Source organism: Peromyscus maniculatus, chromosome 10 (genome assembly GCF_049852395.1).
Source record: "Peromyscus maniculatus bairdii isolate BWxNUB_F1_BW_parent chromosome 10, HU_Pman_BW_mat_3.1, whole genome shotgun sequence".
Lineage (NCBI taxonomy): Eukaryota > Metazoa > Chordata > Mammalia > Rodentia > Cricetidae > Peromyscus > Peromyscus maniculatus.
Window position 1 is genome coordinate 58,057,302 of NC_134861.1, and position 18,924 is coordinate 58,076,225.

An 18,924-nucleotide genomic window follows, 5' to 3' on the forward strand; every position below is an offset into this window, starting at 1 on the left:
AGGCTCCCTTTTGAGTGTGTCAGATGGAATGAGGAGATGGACAATGCTTCTCCCTAGCTACTACTCCATCTTCTTCCTGCCCCCTAGGAAGTCTATGGCTATTTTTCTCCCCAGGCCAAGCAGACCCTTTCTCAGTTCTTTCCCCTTAGAGTGGACAAAATGGTTTGGCAAATCGTTCTATACTGATTGCTGTGTTTCTGTTGTTCATCCGTGTTATGGCATTTACTAGAAAACTCATAAGGAGTATTCTATTGATAAATATATTATTCTCCTATTTATAGACACATCTGTGAATAAAGCTGCCAAAGAACATTCATTTACAAGTGCTTGGGGATTATAATTGAAACTCTTAAAGAGTCCTACATAATACTGGGGTTTTACCTTTCTACTAACTGTTTATTAGACCCCCCAGTTACTCTACATCCTTCTCCAAACTGGAGTTGTAACTCATGATTTTCATCAAAACAACTGGTTTGTAAAATGGTATACTAATGATGACTAATGATGTTGAACACTTGGTTTAGTGGCTCATGAGTAATTTCTATAGCTTCCTTCATGTACTATCTGCTCAACCCTATTATCAAATGTCTACTGGGATGTCTTTCCTATTGATATGGAATGGCTTATAATATTCTGGATGAATCTATTTTTTGTTTCAGACATAGATTTTTGAATATATTTATTCATTCTGCAACTTACCTAATCCTATTCTTATGGGTATCTTTGTAAACACACTGTTATGATGATATATATTTATAAGTGTTTCACATTTCAAAAAATACTCATACATACTCTTGTTTAAACATTAATGTGACTGCTCTATAGGAATCACATTATAATCATCACATTCATAAGAGAGGCAGAGATGTTAAGTTACTTACTCAATCAGTAACTCTTAACAGAGATGAGATTTTCTGATGTCAAATTCAGCATTTTATAGCTACATCATTTATCTAACTCTGGCTTTATAATATCTAGTTCTCCGTGCCACTTGACATTTCTTTAATAAATTCAAATTTTACAGGGAATAGAGGCTAATAAATATGATATGGTGGTGAATTTATTTAAGTGTATAGGGAAGATGTTAACATTCGTTATAGAATCTGACTTTTGTTTTTCATACACTCCTCTTCATTAAATCTCCACTAGCTCACCCAAAGCCTCTTTTTGCCTTTAGAATACAACACACTCTCTCTTAATTCTACTAGCCATGATGCTGATTTATGCAATAGTTTATGTTAACACACTTAAAGTCTCTTCAGGGATGAAGTAATTTTCTTCCAACAACAACAAAACTTGAAGTTCACAGAAAAGCCACAGGAAGTTCTAGGTTAAGTTACTGAATGTTTTGGTGTTAGTTCTCAGAGGCTGAAGGAAGTTATCACTTTACTTCAAGCATTGTTTTGAAGAGAGATGACCAGGACCTGTGTCAGAAAAAGACAAATATCTAGACAAAATAATAATGCACATGCTCAAATCCCACTTATTCAATTACCTTTGGATCCTTGTAAAGAAAGAGATGTCCATCTCGCAAAACAACATATCGGTCTTGAAACTTATTTCCTGATAGTATTTTAGATGGCTCTTCTTTGAGTTTTAAGGCACCTTCTTTGATACTTTTCTCTGTAAGACAGAACAGACTTCTGGAAATTGAGTCCATTTTCACTTATTGGGGACACAATATAAACCATTTGTATTTTCATTCTTCAAAGACTTATTTTTATTTTTCATGTGCATGTGCCTATGCATACATTTGTCTGAATGTATGGCATATGAGTATGGGTGCCATTGGAGGCCAGCAGTGGTCATTAGTGCTCCTACAGCAGGAGTTACAGATGGCTGTCAGCTGCCTACTGTGGATGCTAGGACATGAAATCCAAAAGTTTTAAGTGTTCTAAACCATGGAAGTATCTCTCTAGTCTCATATATTTTAAAATCTTAACCATTTTGTTTAAAAAAGGGAAAATGTCATTTCTTTTTAAAATTTACATTTATTGATATTGGGGACATGGAACATACACGGAGGTCAGAGGAAAAATTTCAGAAACTGTTCTCTCCTTCTTTGTGTGCATTCTAGAGATCAAACTTGGACCCTTAGGTTTAGAGATGAGAGTTTAAGTTCCTGGGCCATTGTGGTAGCCTCAAGATCATATTTCTAAATGTTGGCTGCATGCTGAAATAATTATATTTTGAATACATGATGTTAAATAAAATATACTAACACAATAGTGAAATTAAATCCACCCATTCATATTTTTTTTTTCAATGTGGGCTCTCTAGACTCGGTCTGTGATCCTTAGATTCCTTTATAGCATAATGACTCTTGATGCTAATCACTTCCAGGCACTAAAGTTTCTAATGATACATAGAGGATCAGGGTCACCACACCCCTCACTGGATAATCATTCAATTTTCATTGGATTCTGTTTACCTAATCAGAAGTTGGATTTCACAGCTAATGTGACCAAGGATATCAATATGCAGACAGCATGATGCTCTGTAAATGTCTAAGTATAGAAAGTGTTACATGAAAGAGGAACAGGGGAAAGGGCCTTAGAAAGAAAGAAGTATTATCTACATATCTACTTTCAACTGGGAAAAAGGAGCTCTTTTGCAGAATTGCTCTAATGGAGGAAATTGTTTAGAGGTAAACTTGGGAAATCATCTAACTCACCTTTGTTAGTGTAACAGGTCGAAAGAGACAAAGCACTCTCCAAGACATTAAGTCTGCCAAGGAACGATCCAGACCTTACACTAACAGCCACTACTTTATTTAGTATCGGTTTTCCTCTAATCAAATCCCAACACCTGATTACCTTCCCTGCCACTCAAGCATGGCTATTTGTAGCTTAGTGAAAGTTGTTTGGTGTAGCACTTCAGATAAGAAAACAAATGTGTTCCCCTAATTCTATTGAGCTACTACTTTACAATTAGAAAAACACTTTTTCCCCCCAACATAGTATTTTTATTGACTATTTCATATCATGCATCCTGATCACATGGACTTTCCAGGCCTCCCAAATCTGATCTCCACCCTTATGAGCCCCCCAAAAGAAAACAAACAAACAAACAAACAAACAGTCTAATTTGTGTTGCCTATGTACTCACTCACTGGAGCATGTTCAAACTCGTAGTTGCCAGCCCCTTAAAGAAAACTGAGTCCTTCCCCACATGCACCCCTACCAGAAGCCCTTAATCGTGGAGAGCTACAGTTCAGCATCCTTATCACAATTTTTAAGACTTCTCTTTGATGGCTTCCTTTCTAGGCTGTTACTTTTGGAGGGTGGATTGGGAGGGGGTGAGAATCATATGTATAAAAGCAGAGGCAGAACTTCTGTTCTGAAGGCAGAGTTGCTCACTGCTGTAGAAACAAGCGTGTGTGTGTGTGTGTGTGTGTGTGTGTGTGTGTGTGTGTGTAACAAAACAGAGTAGATGATATACTCAAGTAGAACAGATATTTCATGAAGCTGAACATGCATTCAAACACAAGATTTACAAACCATTTGATTCATGGTTTTATATAAAAATATGAATCCCTAACTAGCGCTCCTTAAAACTAATAAAATATGTTCTGTATGGTGGGACAGCAGGTGTAAGGAGAAAGCAAATCTGATGACTTAGAGATGGTATCTATGCCTGAAAAACTACTGTCTCATCCACTCTTGATTTCAGGGCTATAAGGGTTAAAGAGAGGCTAGAAGCTGGGCTGGGTCAGCAGAAGTCTGGAGTCTATAGCTCCCCCATTTACCAGCACATTCCCTGATGGAGTTATATAATGTCTTCATGCTCCAGTTTCTCTTTGGATTAAGTCTAGTAACTACTAGTGATGGACTCTCAAACTCAGTAGGAGGAACAAATGAAATGTTACACACAATAATATCATTCTCAAATTCAAGTGGAAAAAAGGGGAGAGGGAAAGAATAGAGATGACCATGTGTAGTTAGTAAATGCAGTGTCTAGGACACACAGTCCCATATATATGACCTATAAGTGGCAAATGAAGTCATTCATTACAATGTGTAGTTAAGAAAATGAACTGGTATAACCCCGATTTCACTGATCTATTCATTTGTGGGTAATTAGATTATTAAAACAAGTATACACCTCTGTTCTTGTTGAAAAAGACCATTTCTTCAAGCCAGGATATAATTTGAAAAAAAAAATCCTTTGCTGAAGCTTTCCATCCCCAATAAATGTTGAAAGACATAAACAGGCAGCACCTATGAGTGATCCCTCACTGAAAATAAGCTATGGCCAAGTCATTTGCCTAACATTTGCAGGCAATGTCCCAAACACCTTCCCACTTCAAACTTAATCATTTTTCCCTTGGTTGAAACTAAGTTACACAATACATGTGTATTTCTTACAATGTACAGAAATTAGAATTGGTGATTTATTCCAGTTATTGTGTGGCATTCCTTCAAAGTGTATTTTACTAAAACATAGTTCTATAAGTGAAGAGAAATTAAGCTGGGTGTAGTTACTAACTACATGTAGTCTCTCTTTCTACTCCCTTCATTTTTTTTTTCATTAAGCTATGAAGACTTACTTCTCTCTAAAAAAGAGAAAAGGTGTTTTTTTCTTATTTTTATAGTGGATAATAAAAATTAAAAGTAACATATGTAAATATTTTGATATTCCATAAAAATAAACTGTATCTTAGGATATCTTCACGTTTGAATTATTTTGAGACAAGGTCTCACTCCTCTAGTCAGTTCTGAAGCCTATGACACTCCTGCATAAATCTTAAAGACCTGTAACAGCAGGAACATGCTGCCATGCCTAGAATCTATTCTCCTACCTGCTAATTGCCTGGAAATGGTATTACTCTATAATGACATTATATATAAATACCTAAATTATAAATAAAACAGTACTGTAATGTAAGTGGTTAGGCTATTTTTACCAGAGAGATTTTTCCAATTTATACTAGAAGTTATGACTGTAGAAAGCAAGTAATTTCTGTTCTATGCTGTGTTTATTATTACAGAATCACAATAAACTCTTTCCAAAATATACCTAGCATGGTAAGAGATGCATTTTTTAATATTAAATCAGGATATAGTTTTCAACACACTCTTAACAAGCATAAAGGTATAAATAGTCCTTTAGCATTTTGAAAGTGTTATATATTGTACCTCCTGTGAGTCTCAAGCTCCTTTCTAAACAGAAACAAAGGAGGAGTGTGTGGGGAAAGGCAGGGGGGAGACAGGGAGGGAACAGGAGGATGGGAGGAAGGAAAAACTGCAGTTGGGATGTAAAATAAATGAAAATTTTTAATTAATATAAAAGTGGATATAATGTTATCAAATTCATAAATGAGAAAGTTGTGGCATACTATGGTTCTCTGACAAGTTAAAACAAATAAACCTACAATTAGAATTTAGATATGTTAGCATCTAACATATAATTCTATTTTCTATGTGGAGACAAAAATAAGCAAAGGGGAATGACATTTTTCTCACTAGAAGGTATTCTTTGTTAGAGTAGATGTCAATGGTGATACAGTAAGACTATTTTATGTGCTTGAAAGCACTACATAAGCATTTTGACCCACAATAGTCATTCAATGCACTCTGTATTTGTAGTTCTCTATTAAATAGGTTTTGGACATTTAGGTTTTTTTCTTCCCTCTGGGTAAAGATGATGCTTGACAATCCTTTAAATTTCCTGTTATAGATTCCTGCATGAAACAGAAAGCTAATCAAACTTACCAATTGGTTTCCTCCCTACAGAATTAGTCTATCAGAAAATATCTGGACACTCACAGTCTACAGTGACAACTAAGGACCATTATCATACATCTTCAAGACAATACTTCCCCTGGAAGTGGACTAGGTCAAACTTTCAAACTTTTGTACATATGTGGATTCAGTAAGACTCTGTGGAGAGTGGAATACAAATAATTTCAACTATATTATGATCCATACTCCTAATTTTGCTTTGATTTGCTTAAGTCTACTAAAAGTAAAGTTTTTAAGTGTCCAAATGTGAATTTTCCAAAAGTTATTGCACTTGGACTGATTAGTTTTAAGATGAATTGAAACTAAAGCATGTGCCATATACAGCAATATAAATTGACACACACAGATCTGCAGTTGAGCTACATGTTACATGTTTAAAGTATTTCTTCTCTGTTCATATAATTAAGATTTGATTCTATGAGTAAAATTTTATTGGGGCAATTTGAAATAATTTTTATTAAAATATGATTCAGCAATATAAAATTATTTAATCTGGAAGGTTACAGAGGGATAAATTTAAAATTTACCTGTGATACAGATGTAGAAACTTAGTACAAATGAAATGAAATAAAAGATAGTCTTAGAATAGTAGCTATGATAAAGTCTAAATAGCAACTTAAATGACGTTTCATTTTCTTTATCTCAGTGTTTCAACTTTTAACCCATAGGGGAGAAATGAAATCTAAGGACTATTATTATCTTTCTTTTCAAGTTAATTAACTCATAACAACAAAGCCCATGACACTAAATGATTCTCAGAAATGAAATGCTGTTTCTGAACAAACGCACGCTGAGTTTTATGTAATGACAAGAACTATTTATTCCATGTATAAAAGTAAACCACATTATCTCATATCTTTAAATGAATGAGCAGTAATTAAATGCTGCACGATTCTAAAATCTATTCCTACTGATGATATCTACATTTTAAATGGTTTGGGTAAAGTAGGACAGCTGAGGATATTAAAATCCTTATAACAGAGCAAATATTGTACAATAGGGTCTAAACTTAGGAAGCAATGGAAGCATGATTTCAAACATATTTGTATGCTTATTCCACATGAGAAAAAAATTACTATCAAATCAATAAAATGCAAGGCAAATGCATACATACATTTAGGAATGAATGAACGTTACAGAAGAGATAAACAGTGACATCAACACAGGTCAAATACTTAGGGAAGAGGAGACAGTCAGCAAAGGATGCTTTAGTGCAACCCCTTAAAACTGCTGTAGACTGAAGCCAGAATCTCCCACTTGCTAAGCATGCACTGTGGCAACTTTGTCTTAATGAGATGTTAAAGGAGTTACTTAGAGAAAATGTGGTCACATCTAATTCATCTTGTTCATAAAGCACTGCTATCAGCTTCGTCATTAGAATTTTTAAAATATTAGGAATGGGGGAAAGATTTTTAATATCATTCCTTTACTGCTTTTAAGATTTTTTCTTAAATGAAATTTTTCTATTAATAAATTATTAGTGAACTCACATCAGCTATGCTTATACTTTTTATATGAAAATTGTAGGGTGTAATGGATATCACAAATGGAACAATAATTCTAGAACAGGCCGCCACTCTGACTAAAAATGCATTTGCTAGTAGACACAAATAAGATGAATACCTAACACATCCAAAATCTATCACAATATATAAAAGACATTAAGAAAGTTAAGATTACAGAAAAACATACTCATTGGTGAAAATCATTATTTAGGACACTGATTTTTTTTTATATGTATTACTTTTAGCATGTTAAAAACAATCACATCCAAAAGTATACAGATAAAAAAATGCCATAGATGACAAAAGAATATTATATATATATATAATTCTCTACACTATTCACCACTATGATATGTACTTTCTGGAGAGGCATAGATGATGCCATCATAAATTAAATTGTACAGCTTGGTTCCTTATAAGCCACAGAGTCATACTTTAAGAACTGTAATTAATATCTTCAATTATATTTCTTTATACTTTTATTTCTTACCTTCCACATGATCTAAATCAGGAGCTGGAGTTTCAGTGTGGCATTCAAATATATATAATAGCTAATTTAAAAAGACAATCTCAACTTGTAATACATGTAAAAATAACTATAACAAAATAGCCTATTGTGCTTTTACAATCTGAGTATCAATTAAACTCTTCTAAAACATTAATGGAAAATTCATGGAATATAGAGTTAAAGTTTTTAATCAAGTTATAATTCCTATTTGGGGCCCAAAATAAAAACTACTACTACCAGAAAAATGTTTCAATCAAAACATTTACTGCTGGTACTTTTCTAGGGTCTCACTCACTTTGTGGGATATATATTAATTCCTGGAAGAATGAGCTATACGTAGAATAATCATGGACAGCTGCAGTCATACTGACAAATGAACTAGGGACAGTACAGAAGTAGAAACTTGTTTTGTGGCTTCTATCCTTATAAGATGAGTATAGGAAATAAAAGATGAACACCAAAGTTTGCTAACATTTTACTGTGAAAGAATGTCTCAGCCAATTGTTTGGAAAAATTATGAATTTTTTTAAAATTTTATTTTATTTTACGATTCAGTTCTATATTTCAGCCACGGATTCCCTTGTTCTCCATGCTCCCGCTTAGCTCCATTCTCCACTCATTTATAATTTTTAGTAATAAAAAATGTATTGACAAGCAAAAAAACAAAAAAGAATTATGAATTAATGAAAACTTAGCTACTGGGGTAAAAGTTAATAACTGAACTGTCACCTGCATTGGCTGGCAGGGGGAAAATCTTTTTCCTCAATGTAGTGACACTGGGTGTATCTATCAAGCAAGCCAGGACAAGTCTCATGTTCAAGAGTAGTTGACCATATGGACACCACAGGTTTTGGTTTTGTTTTTGTTTTTGTTTTTGTTGTTTTGTTGTTGTTGTTGTTGTTGTTGTGTGTGTGTGTGTGTGTGTGTGTGTGTGTGTGTGTGTCCTTTTATTTGGTCACAGTTTACTATAGGTTTTGAGGGGAGTGGTGGTGGCGTTTTATTTTGTTTTCTTGGTTTGGGAGGGTCATTTTTGTATTGAGATTTGTTTGTTTTTTGAGAGAATTTAACGTTGGGTGGGTAGAGAAGGGGAGAGGACCTGAAAGACTTAGGGAAGAGGAAGAATAAGATCAAAATATATTTAAATTAAAAAATTGTTTTAAATAATAAAAAAATGCCACCTCGGGGATGCTTTCTTTGCTTTGCTTGAGTGCTGCAGTGATTGCGGAGGATGCATACAGAGACCTTTACACAAGCACTGATTCACATACTTCAGGAGGATGCTGTGGAATAGCTAGGGCACTAAGTCAATAGCCAGTTTGCTACCAGTGCTGTAAGAGCAGACCACAACAGTTTCTCCCATTTCTCTTAAATTTATAATTTATGATTAAATAAATCTGTATCTTCCTGTTTTGTTTTGCACAATTGAACAACCATTAAAGGTATTCCTGTTTGGGAGACCCATCCCTGTGTGCTTAAAAGCTTGCTTCCTATCATAACCATTTATGTTTCAATGCCTTTTATTTTTTAACCACACTGTCATGACACAAGAGTCAATCAACAGCTAAGATATTGTACGTAGGTGTAAATTTTAAATGTGTATAATTAGACAATATTAGAATAATATTATCACCGAAAGGACAACACTGGATACAAAAGAAATTTTATTTCTATGTAAAACACGAAGTGATCAGGTATATTCCATGATATTAAAAGGAAATGGTTCATAAGGAAAATACTTCTTATTTGATACTTATATTTGGGTGGAAAAGGAAATAGAATGCATGGCCTTGCAAATGCCTGCTTTTAATGTTAAAGCTAACCCAAGCATTTCCTAACATATTTTCTTTATTCCATGTTTAAGAAGAAAGATATACAAACAGCTAAAAGATAGATATTCCAGAGAGCATCTAAATTGGCACCCCTGCCATTTGCTCTGGAAAATCAACTCTACAGACAGACCTGCTCTGTGCTTTTCAGAAACATTAGCAGAACCTGGCATCTAAATATTAGGAACTCTCAGTTCCCCACACTTCCCCATGTTGTGATGCTCACAAAGATCTACAGATGTCCCCACATATTCCTAGGGGGCACACCCTCCTCTAGTTTAGAACAGTGATCTATGACATGGATGCCTGGTGCATGTACATGATCAGATGTGAGAAGGATGTCATTAAACGGAACATGGGGGTAGTAAAGAGATTTGCAGAAAGGTGGAGCTTGTGGAAGGCCAAGTTTCTATACCAAGAATAGTACATATCTGTTTATTTAGATGATTGAAAATACAAAATGTATTTGATAAAAAAAATAAGAGATTGAGATAATATCAAATATAAAGACAGTACTATGAAATTAGAAACTATCGTATTAAATTTTGGTGAAATTAAGAGCTAACTCACTGATGAGCAAGTTTGAGGTTACAATCCAAATGAGAACATCCACAACATTTTAGAGCTCTTCCACTACCACCCCTTATAATTTTAATTTGTAAAATGATTAAATAATAGAACAATTTGTTTTCAAAACTAGCATTTACTAACTGTGGGATGTAAGAAAAATTACTTTCCCTAATTTTCACCTGTAAAATAAATTAATATGAAAATTGACAAGGAGTTCTAAAAAACTTTTTTTAAAGGCCCTAGAGCTGAACCTAGTACTATTATGATGTTAAATGGACATAGGAATAAATGGCACTTGAGTTCTTATCTTTATGCCCATAGAGCAGTGCATCTCTCAATGCTCATCAGAGGAGCTTCTTTCTGCAGTAAAGCCAATCAACACAGAGATCTAAAAACAGGTGGCTGTACAGAGAATAAGATCTGTGGAGGGTGCAACTCTACATAAGGGTGTCAAGGCACGTTCCCTCCTCGCGGGGATCAGGGATCAGGGAACAGTGGTCGACTGGAGCAGAAAGAAAATAAGTGGACGTCAGCAACAAAATGTTTTCTGGACATGACAACATATTTGCACACATGGGCTCACAATGGCTGGGACAGAATAATTGCACAAGATCAAACCAGACAAAATCCCAGTATAGGTGAGGGAGGAGTTCTGTCATGGCTGCTGGCAGAGGAGAGCTGGTTTTCTTCAGGGATGCAGGCCCTGAGAGGCTACCTATGATTTAATAAATGGTGCTATGTCTACATACATACATGCAGTCACTAAATGGACTTAGTTAGTATTGAGAGAGAGAGAGAGAGACAGAGACAGAGAGAAAGAGAGTCAGACAGATGGAGAGCATATAAAGCTAGAAGGGAAAAGCACTGTCTTAATTACTTTTCAATTTCTGTGAAGAGACACCATGATCAAGGCAGCTATACAAGAAAGCACATAACTGGGGGCTTGCTTATGGTTTCAAAGGGCTAGTCCATCATCATTATGGCAGGGAGTATGGTGTCAGACAGGCAGGCATGTTGTTGTAGAAGTGAGTATCTTTGAGCTACATTCTGCATATACATTCTACATATGCAGCAGGCAGAAAGAGACTTTGCCTGACATGGGCTTTTGAAACCTCAAAACCTACTCTCAGTGACACACCTCCTCCAAGGCTACTCAACATAATCCTTTCCAAACAGTTCATCATCAACTGGGACCAAGCATTCAAAAAACAAAATTCTCATTCAAACTACCATAAGTGGTAAATGAGAAAGGAGAGACACTGAAGGAGATGAAATGGTAGATGGACTTGAGCCAAACATACTCATACTTCAATGATAAATAAAATATATTTAGAAGTTTAAATGACCTATGGCCTATGGTATCTCTAGTGCCTGGTTAATTGTATACCAATAATAAGTAATAATGGTTATTATTGACATTGCTTATCAAAGTAACATACAACTTTATATTAACAGTCCTTAATGCCCAGCTCTGAAGATTGCTTTACAGATAAGCCCAGATGAAATGTTGTTCTAAATTGTCAGTGGATGACAACACAATCGGAGAGAAGTTTCAAGATCAAGCTTCTGACTTCTCATATGTGTTGAGAGACCATGTTCTGTGGTTTGCTAACCTAACTGACTTCCTGTTGAACATTGCAGTGTTTTTCCAGTCCTTCCAGTTAAATGTTGTCTCTTTGCATTTGTGCCTATTTTATTTCTAAACATCATCAAAAGAACAGGGAGATTTATACTACACACTCAGTCTCAGAGGCTAGATGTTTGTGGTTGTCAAATGGCCAGAAATGAATGTCAACCTAATTAAAGAAGACACCATGAAATGAAAACTAGAAGATGCCTGTGCACAAACCACCCTTAGAAACACAATCCCTTACTTCCAGAACATTAACGTGCACCATCAAAGGAGCCAGCTATCGCCACAGTGAAGCACACTAAACTTCTTCACAATACTCTGGAATCAGATTCTGTATTTTTCAATCCCTGTTTCCCCATTTTCAGACACCACTTGTGTCTTAATAACAACTCTTCAGCTACTTGAACTTTTAACCACCTCTGCAACGTGAAGGAAGCGCGCCTACCTCTGCAGTGTTTAATTGTGTCAATGGTTAAGAATCTCTTCACCACGAGATAAGCAGAACCGGGTTCGGCTAATGAACTCCACTGAAGCACCTGCTCCAACACATTCTCTGTGTAGTGAAGAGGACGCTCTGCAAACAAAAACCAAAGTTAAACTGAACCAAATGGAGGAATGTGTTTAATGATTACAGGTTTTAAAACATCCCATGGAAAGACATGTATGTAATGGCATGAACATTTTTCATTAAACAGCAATAGTACTAGGATTCCAAACAAGAGACCAAAATACACAGACAGGTAACACACTCAGTCAAAATTATTATATAAAGTAATCTATCTAACTACTGTTTCAAAATTTAGATGTACTCCCTTTAAGATAAGATCTCATTTACAACAATGACCATGTGTCTTAGTCTGTTTTTAATTTAGATAGCATTCCTATTAGCATATGCAAGTAAATAACTTTAAGAGGACTAGCAGATTAATCTTCTTCAATACTAATAGGCACAAATTAATCCTTTGTTTATCACAATAAGATTACAATCTTATAATTTCCAATCAATAATAGTGAATAATTTATAGGTAGTGTTCTCATAGCGAATCAATATCAAATCATAAAATATGGTTGCAGAGAATCTTTGAAAATGAGAATATTAGATTTCTTATTCTACTTTAGAATATGAAATATATGAACCTTGTAGCAATATTATAAATTAATCTATATTAGAAGCCTATAAGTGAGGAATTATATGATGTCTGAAGCAAATCTCTTTGATGACTCTTAATCCATATATATTTTGCTTTAGAAAACTGAATTATATATTCTTTATATATGGCATTTCACACAAAAAATTCAACAATAATTGAAATTTCATAAGAAAGTTCCATTTGTGGATTAAAATATGTCAATTGGTTAATAAAGATATGTGCACAAAAGCATATTCTGGGGATATGTAAACTTTTTCATAGTGGACTAGTGGCAAAAAAAAGAAGCAGATGGAACAGAAGGTCTGATATGAAGATGCCACAGCTCTTTCCCAACTCTGCAGCTGTGTATTCAGTCAGTTATTTCAGTCCCCAAATGCACAGACCATAGCACCCTGGAATATGTTTGTAGTTAAAGTACTAATGCTAACAACAAATGAAGAAGAGAATGCCAAGGGTACCTACCTATCTGTTACTCCTCCTTCTGACACTGATGATAGAATCATGAGCACACTGTTCAATAAAGACATCAACCCCTCTTCTGCTATGACTACATTATTTAAGAAGAGAGAGGTCATCAGTAAACTAAGGTCCGCAAAAGAGCAATTAATATTTTGGCTTCCTATCCATACATGAAAATGCTTCCTTCCTTCTGTGCCCATTAAAGCATGCCTACTTATTATCATAATGGCTATTAACTATGTAACATAAAGATATACATGTACACAGCACAATGCTGACTACATATTAGATTCTCAATAACTATCCCAGGACTGACTTCCATTGTGAGTTTATTTCATAATCCATAAATTAACAGAAAATACTTATCACATAAACAAAGCGTTTGTCTTTGTAAAACCAGACAAAGCATAGAAAAGTGAAGATTGTTTGAATTAATTTTGCTTCTTACAATTGTTTTTCTGAAAATATGGACAAAGGTCTAAATTGATCATAACTTGTCTACGTCATAATTCAATTACTAATTAAAGAGATGGACTCACAAGGAAATCCTCATATAGTTGAAAATAGATACATCCAAATATAAAACTAATTATAGTAAGTACTCTGTTTACACAACTGTTGATTCAACCACATGCAGGCTGATAGTACTGATCCCATTAGAAGTTGTCAATTTCCAGAATAAGCACTGTGCAGCTAGTGTATATATAATGTACAATATATCAATTATTGCCTACATCCTCCCAACTGCACTCTTCAAGTATGTAGTAGAATATTATTTTAAGGTGTGTTACTTTTGCTTATGTTGCATTTGTTTAACTCTGTGAAGCTGTGTTACTGTGCCTGTATAAAACACCTGATGGTCTAATACAGAACTGGCTAATAGCAAGGCAAGAGAGTATATATATAGGAGAAAATTGGGAGGAGAGAGCTAAGAGCTAGAGAAGGAGGACTCCAGGGCCAGCCACCCAGCTACACAACCAGCTAGCCATGAAGTAAGAGTAAGATTTATGGAAGTAACAGAACAGGAAAAGCCCAGAGGCAAAAGGTAGATGGAATAAGATAAGGAAAACTCTCTGGACACTAAGCCAAGCTAAAGCTAGGCATTCATAAGTAATAATAAACCTCCCTGTGTGCTTATTTGGGAGCTAGGAGGAGGGTCCCCCTTAAAAAAAAAAACCAAAGACCAACCAACAACATCAGTATCCATTATTAATCTTCTAAGTTTATTTGTAAAATGACTTTTCACAGAACTTCCTCCTTTTGCCTAGTCATTTAAGGAGTTAAGGTGAGAACCAGAGATTTGAATCCTAAACCTACTGCACTTTCAGTCCTGATATTTTAAGTTCAATCTTTAGGTTGATTTCCATCAATTATGTAAATCTCCCATGATAGTTTGTCATATGTAATTTTTGGGTGGGAAGCAGAAATAAAGATGTTTTTGAGTCCAAAATAATGCAATATAAGCATAAAAAAATTTTCCTTCTTCCTTTCACTGGTAAAGAAATAGCAGCAGTAGTTTCAATATTACATCCAAGGAAAATGACAATTAAGCAGTAGGCATGACAAGGCAGGTATAACACAGTTACTAGACTAGGGGATGAGCCCTGGAATAAAACTGGTAATGAGATTACAATTTTCAGAAGACTTATACTAAAGAGGGTTACTAGTACACTCAATTATAAGCAGATTCCATATTGATGGAACTGTGTTCTCACTATACTGAAATGTGTTACAGCAGACACATAGGCTTGTTAATGGGTAGATAATTAATTCTTGTCACAAAATTTAAGTGTATTTTTTCTGATCAAGATCACTGTATGAAATAATTGAGGAGGAGGATAACCTTGCAAATTCATTTCTAGATAAAAAACAGAGTTGTAAATGAAGAGATAAATATTACAGATCATCAAACACTACAATTGTAAAGTGACACTAATTTCCAATTTAAGAAAGGGATGAAAAGCATCAAAAATGGATTGAGGTATCAAACACTGTTGAAATATAAATGTTACAAATATATGTAACTGATACTTGCAGCCTTATGTCATGGCAGATGACATAGGATAGGGCATGTATCACATGGAAGCAGGTCATTATCTAGAAACAGCACTTCATACTGTCTACTTCCTGCATATTGACAAAAATTTGGTGTAAAAAGAGAATGGGTAAGGAAGGAAGTAAAAATTAAAATGTCATCAACTGTTTAAAATCATGTACAAAAAATGAACCTCATCTACTTATTTCAATAGGAAAGCTAGTGAATTTTCACTGGAAGTAACAGCTGCTATCATTAAATATTTGCCTTTGGTAGCACAGGTTTCCACAAATTATTATGGCATTTCCACTCTAACTCTTTGGGACAAACTTTAGGAAGGCAAAAGCCTCTCTTCATCCCAATCTGTATTTTATTAGCATTTTACATATAGGTGAGGCAAAGAGCTTGAAATCATATTAATAAAACCACATAGATCTTCCATACCATATTTATTTATTTACAAGGGAAAAGGAAATATTTTGCTATCATATTGCTGCACAGGAAGTACTTGCTTCATAAAACCAAAATCTCCAGTGAAGTCTACTTAAATGAGCTCCTCAAGCAGATAATTCTTTGAGAATTACAGAACAAGCAGAGATGGTAAGATCAGTTTGTGGTGAAGTACTGAAACCACAGCATTGTTTAAAACAGAGCAGTTGCTGATGGAGACAAAACAAAAACAAACAAACAAAAAACCTCTCTGGTACAGTTTAGGTTCTGAATGCTCTCCAAAGTTCATATGTGGAAGAGTTGGTCAGGGCCTATGGTGCCCTGCGGGTACAGTGGGACCTGTGTCCAGTGTTCTGTAAGGGAAGGATGCTAGCTCATTGGGGCATGTTCTTGAAGGGGAGATTGAGACCTAGACTTTATCTCTTTGCTTCCTCATTATCAAATGACAGCTTTTCCCTGCTTCACACTCCCCACCGGGATGTTTTACCCCACACAGGACCACAGGTCAACAAAGCACACACTGAAACTTCTGAGTGGTGAGACAAAAGAACTCTCTTCTCCATTTAGATGGTTTATCACAGACATTTGTTACAATGCCAGGAAGCTGATGAATGGAAATTCAACAGGGGAAAAAAATGGGTCATATGCATGAACACAGCTCACACATGAGTCAGAAGCCTGCGGAATAGATTTGTGGGGGGAATTTGGAAATGTCTGGAGAAGGATAATAGAGACCTATAATGGAATAAACAGAAATTAACAGGCATTTTTTGGTCTCTATCACACAAGAGTAGAATATATATTAAAATGTCGATAATATAGGTCAAGGTTGTGAGTTCAGCATAGAAATGAGGACTCCATTGATAACAGTAACAGGGAGTATTAATATTTCATCCTGGCAAAGAACTTGTGCATACTTTATCCATGTCTGGAAATGTCGTGGAAGGTCAAAACGATGGGATAATCAGGGAATGAGGAAGCGATAAAAAGATGATTTTAACAATAGAACAATACAACCCTGTTTGTGATTTATCTAGTTAATCTTGTCAGTAGTGTCAATAGACATCTTTTATCCAAAAACATAATGAGGATGGGAATCAAAGTGATTTCTTTAAGAAAGAAAAAAAGAATCTAGTCATAGTAGAATATTATTGTAAGGTGTGTTACTTTTGTTTATGTTGCATTTAACTCTGTGGAGCTGTGTTACTGTGCCTGTCTAAAACACCTGATGGTCTCATAAAGAACGGGCCAATAGCAAGGCAGGAGAAAGGATAGGTGGGGCAGGCAGGCAGGGAGTATACATAGAAGGAGAAAATTGGGATGAGATCTATGATACAGCAGTCAGAGAAGGAGGAGGATTTTAGGGGCCAGCCACCCAGCTACACAGCAAGCCACAGAGTAAGACTAAGATTTACAGAGGTAAGAGAACAGGAAAAGCCCAGAGAAGAAAGGTGGTCGGCATAATTTAAGATTAAGAAAGCTGGGCTAGAAACTAAGCCAAGCTAAGGCCAGGTATTCATAATTAATAATACGCCTCCATGTGTGGTTTACATGGGAGCTGGGTGGCAGGTCCCTCCTCCCCCCCCCCAAAAAATAGACCAAAGACCAACCAGCAATATATAGATCACATGGTTATATACTATGCTTTATTTAGTCAAGATTTTAAATTTAGATTTTAAGTTTAAAATTAAGGCTATTATTTTTTAATGCACAATGTTGGAAAATAGAGGCAAAGCCAAATTAAACCAAAGATGTATTATCTACCTCTCCCATAAAACACTTATTAAGCCAGGTAGTGTTAGCATCAGTGTAGAGACTCTCCAGATCTAGACTTTAAAGGACACCATCAGGAGGCCGATGGTGGACTGAGGTAGACAAGAACAAAGATGCTAGTCAAGCACAAAGAATATGTAAAAATAGGATAACAAAAGGAAATTCATAACAACAAATACAATTTGTAACAACTGACAGAAGAGAAAGAAAGTATAAATTTGATGGAACAATTGAAGAACCAAGAAGAACATGGAAGCGGCACCGAAAATAGACTGAGTATCACAACAGGCAAAAGGAAAGGTCATTAGCAATCAATGGCACAGAATGTCAGCGAGAGTGAAGCGGAAAGCAGGTCTGAAAGTAAGTCTCATAGTTGGGGGTTACAGGAGTCACTTGCCAGAGCAGTTCTGTCCAATGGGGACAGAGTCTAAGGAAGGGAGATACTGAGAACTGACACCCAAACACTAGGGAATACGGTATCTTGACATGACATATTGACAATATCACATTGTAAGTCCCATTAATTTTTAAGGAATTATGCATGAAAAAATCAGATGAATAAAAATATCAAGATGGAGTGATGAAGGGGTGCATACTAATCCCCTTCCATTTTAATGCTGACTTCAATATTCCAAACAATGCACCCTGGGGTAGTTCAACATTGAATTTTAATTTTTATCTTGAGCTTGTGGGTGGCAAGGTTTCCCTTTTGGCAGTTTGACAGCTATACTTGAAAGGGTCCCAAGACCTTAATAGGTATCAGCTAGACAGATGGTCAAGGTACAATGAAATTCTGCATCTTATTTTGTCTCCTAGAGGTCTTTAAAACCAAAAGGGTGTCATTAGAATGTTAGGCTTATTCAGCATTTTGCAACCAGGGAGTCAAGGTGTTTGAAATGGTCTCTTCACTCTTCAGCTTATTTGGGAGGAAAGATGGCAAAGTGATACAGTGATGACAGAAAAGAGTGAAACAGCCAAAAGAGAGGTTTCTGCTAGAGCTAAAAGTTTTGCTTTGGAGTGAGCAATCATCTTTTAAATATGTATCCTTTGTTCTTACTAAATATAGACCATAGAGAGATGAGGTTCTGGGGAGGTGACATGTAGGATATTGTTATTAATCAAACTGCTTGTCCTTATGAACAAAACCATTATTTGATAAGGCAGCAACAAAGATACCTAAGGCTTTACACTGATTTATATAATTAATGGAAGAATTAATTATTCTGATGAACAACATCATAGGATGTCAACCTCAAGTGGTGATAACATA

General features: G+C 35.4%; 1 protein-coding gene across 2 annotated transcripts in view; it reads right to left on the reverse strand.

Moving 5' to 3' along the window:
* Positions 1 to 18,924, reverse strand: part of Arap2 (ArfGAP with RhoGAP domain, ankyrin repeat and PH domain 2) — a 183,066-nt gene that overhangs the window by 23,876 nt on the left and 140,266 nt on the right. For both annotated transcript variants that reach the window (XM_076546320.1, XM_076546321.1), the window contains 2 exons: positions 12,232 to 12,360; positions 1,496 to 1,623 (listed from right to left, as the gene is read on the reverse strand). In XM_076546320.1, coding sequence (XP_076402435.1) covers positions 1,496 to 1,623; positions 12,232 to 12,360 — 257 coding nt within the window. The remainder of the gene's footprint in view (positions 1 to 1,495; positions 1,624 to 12,231; positions 12,361 to 18,924) is intronic.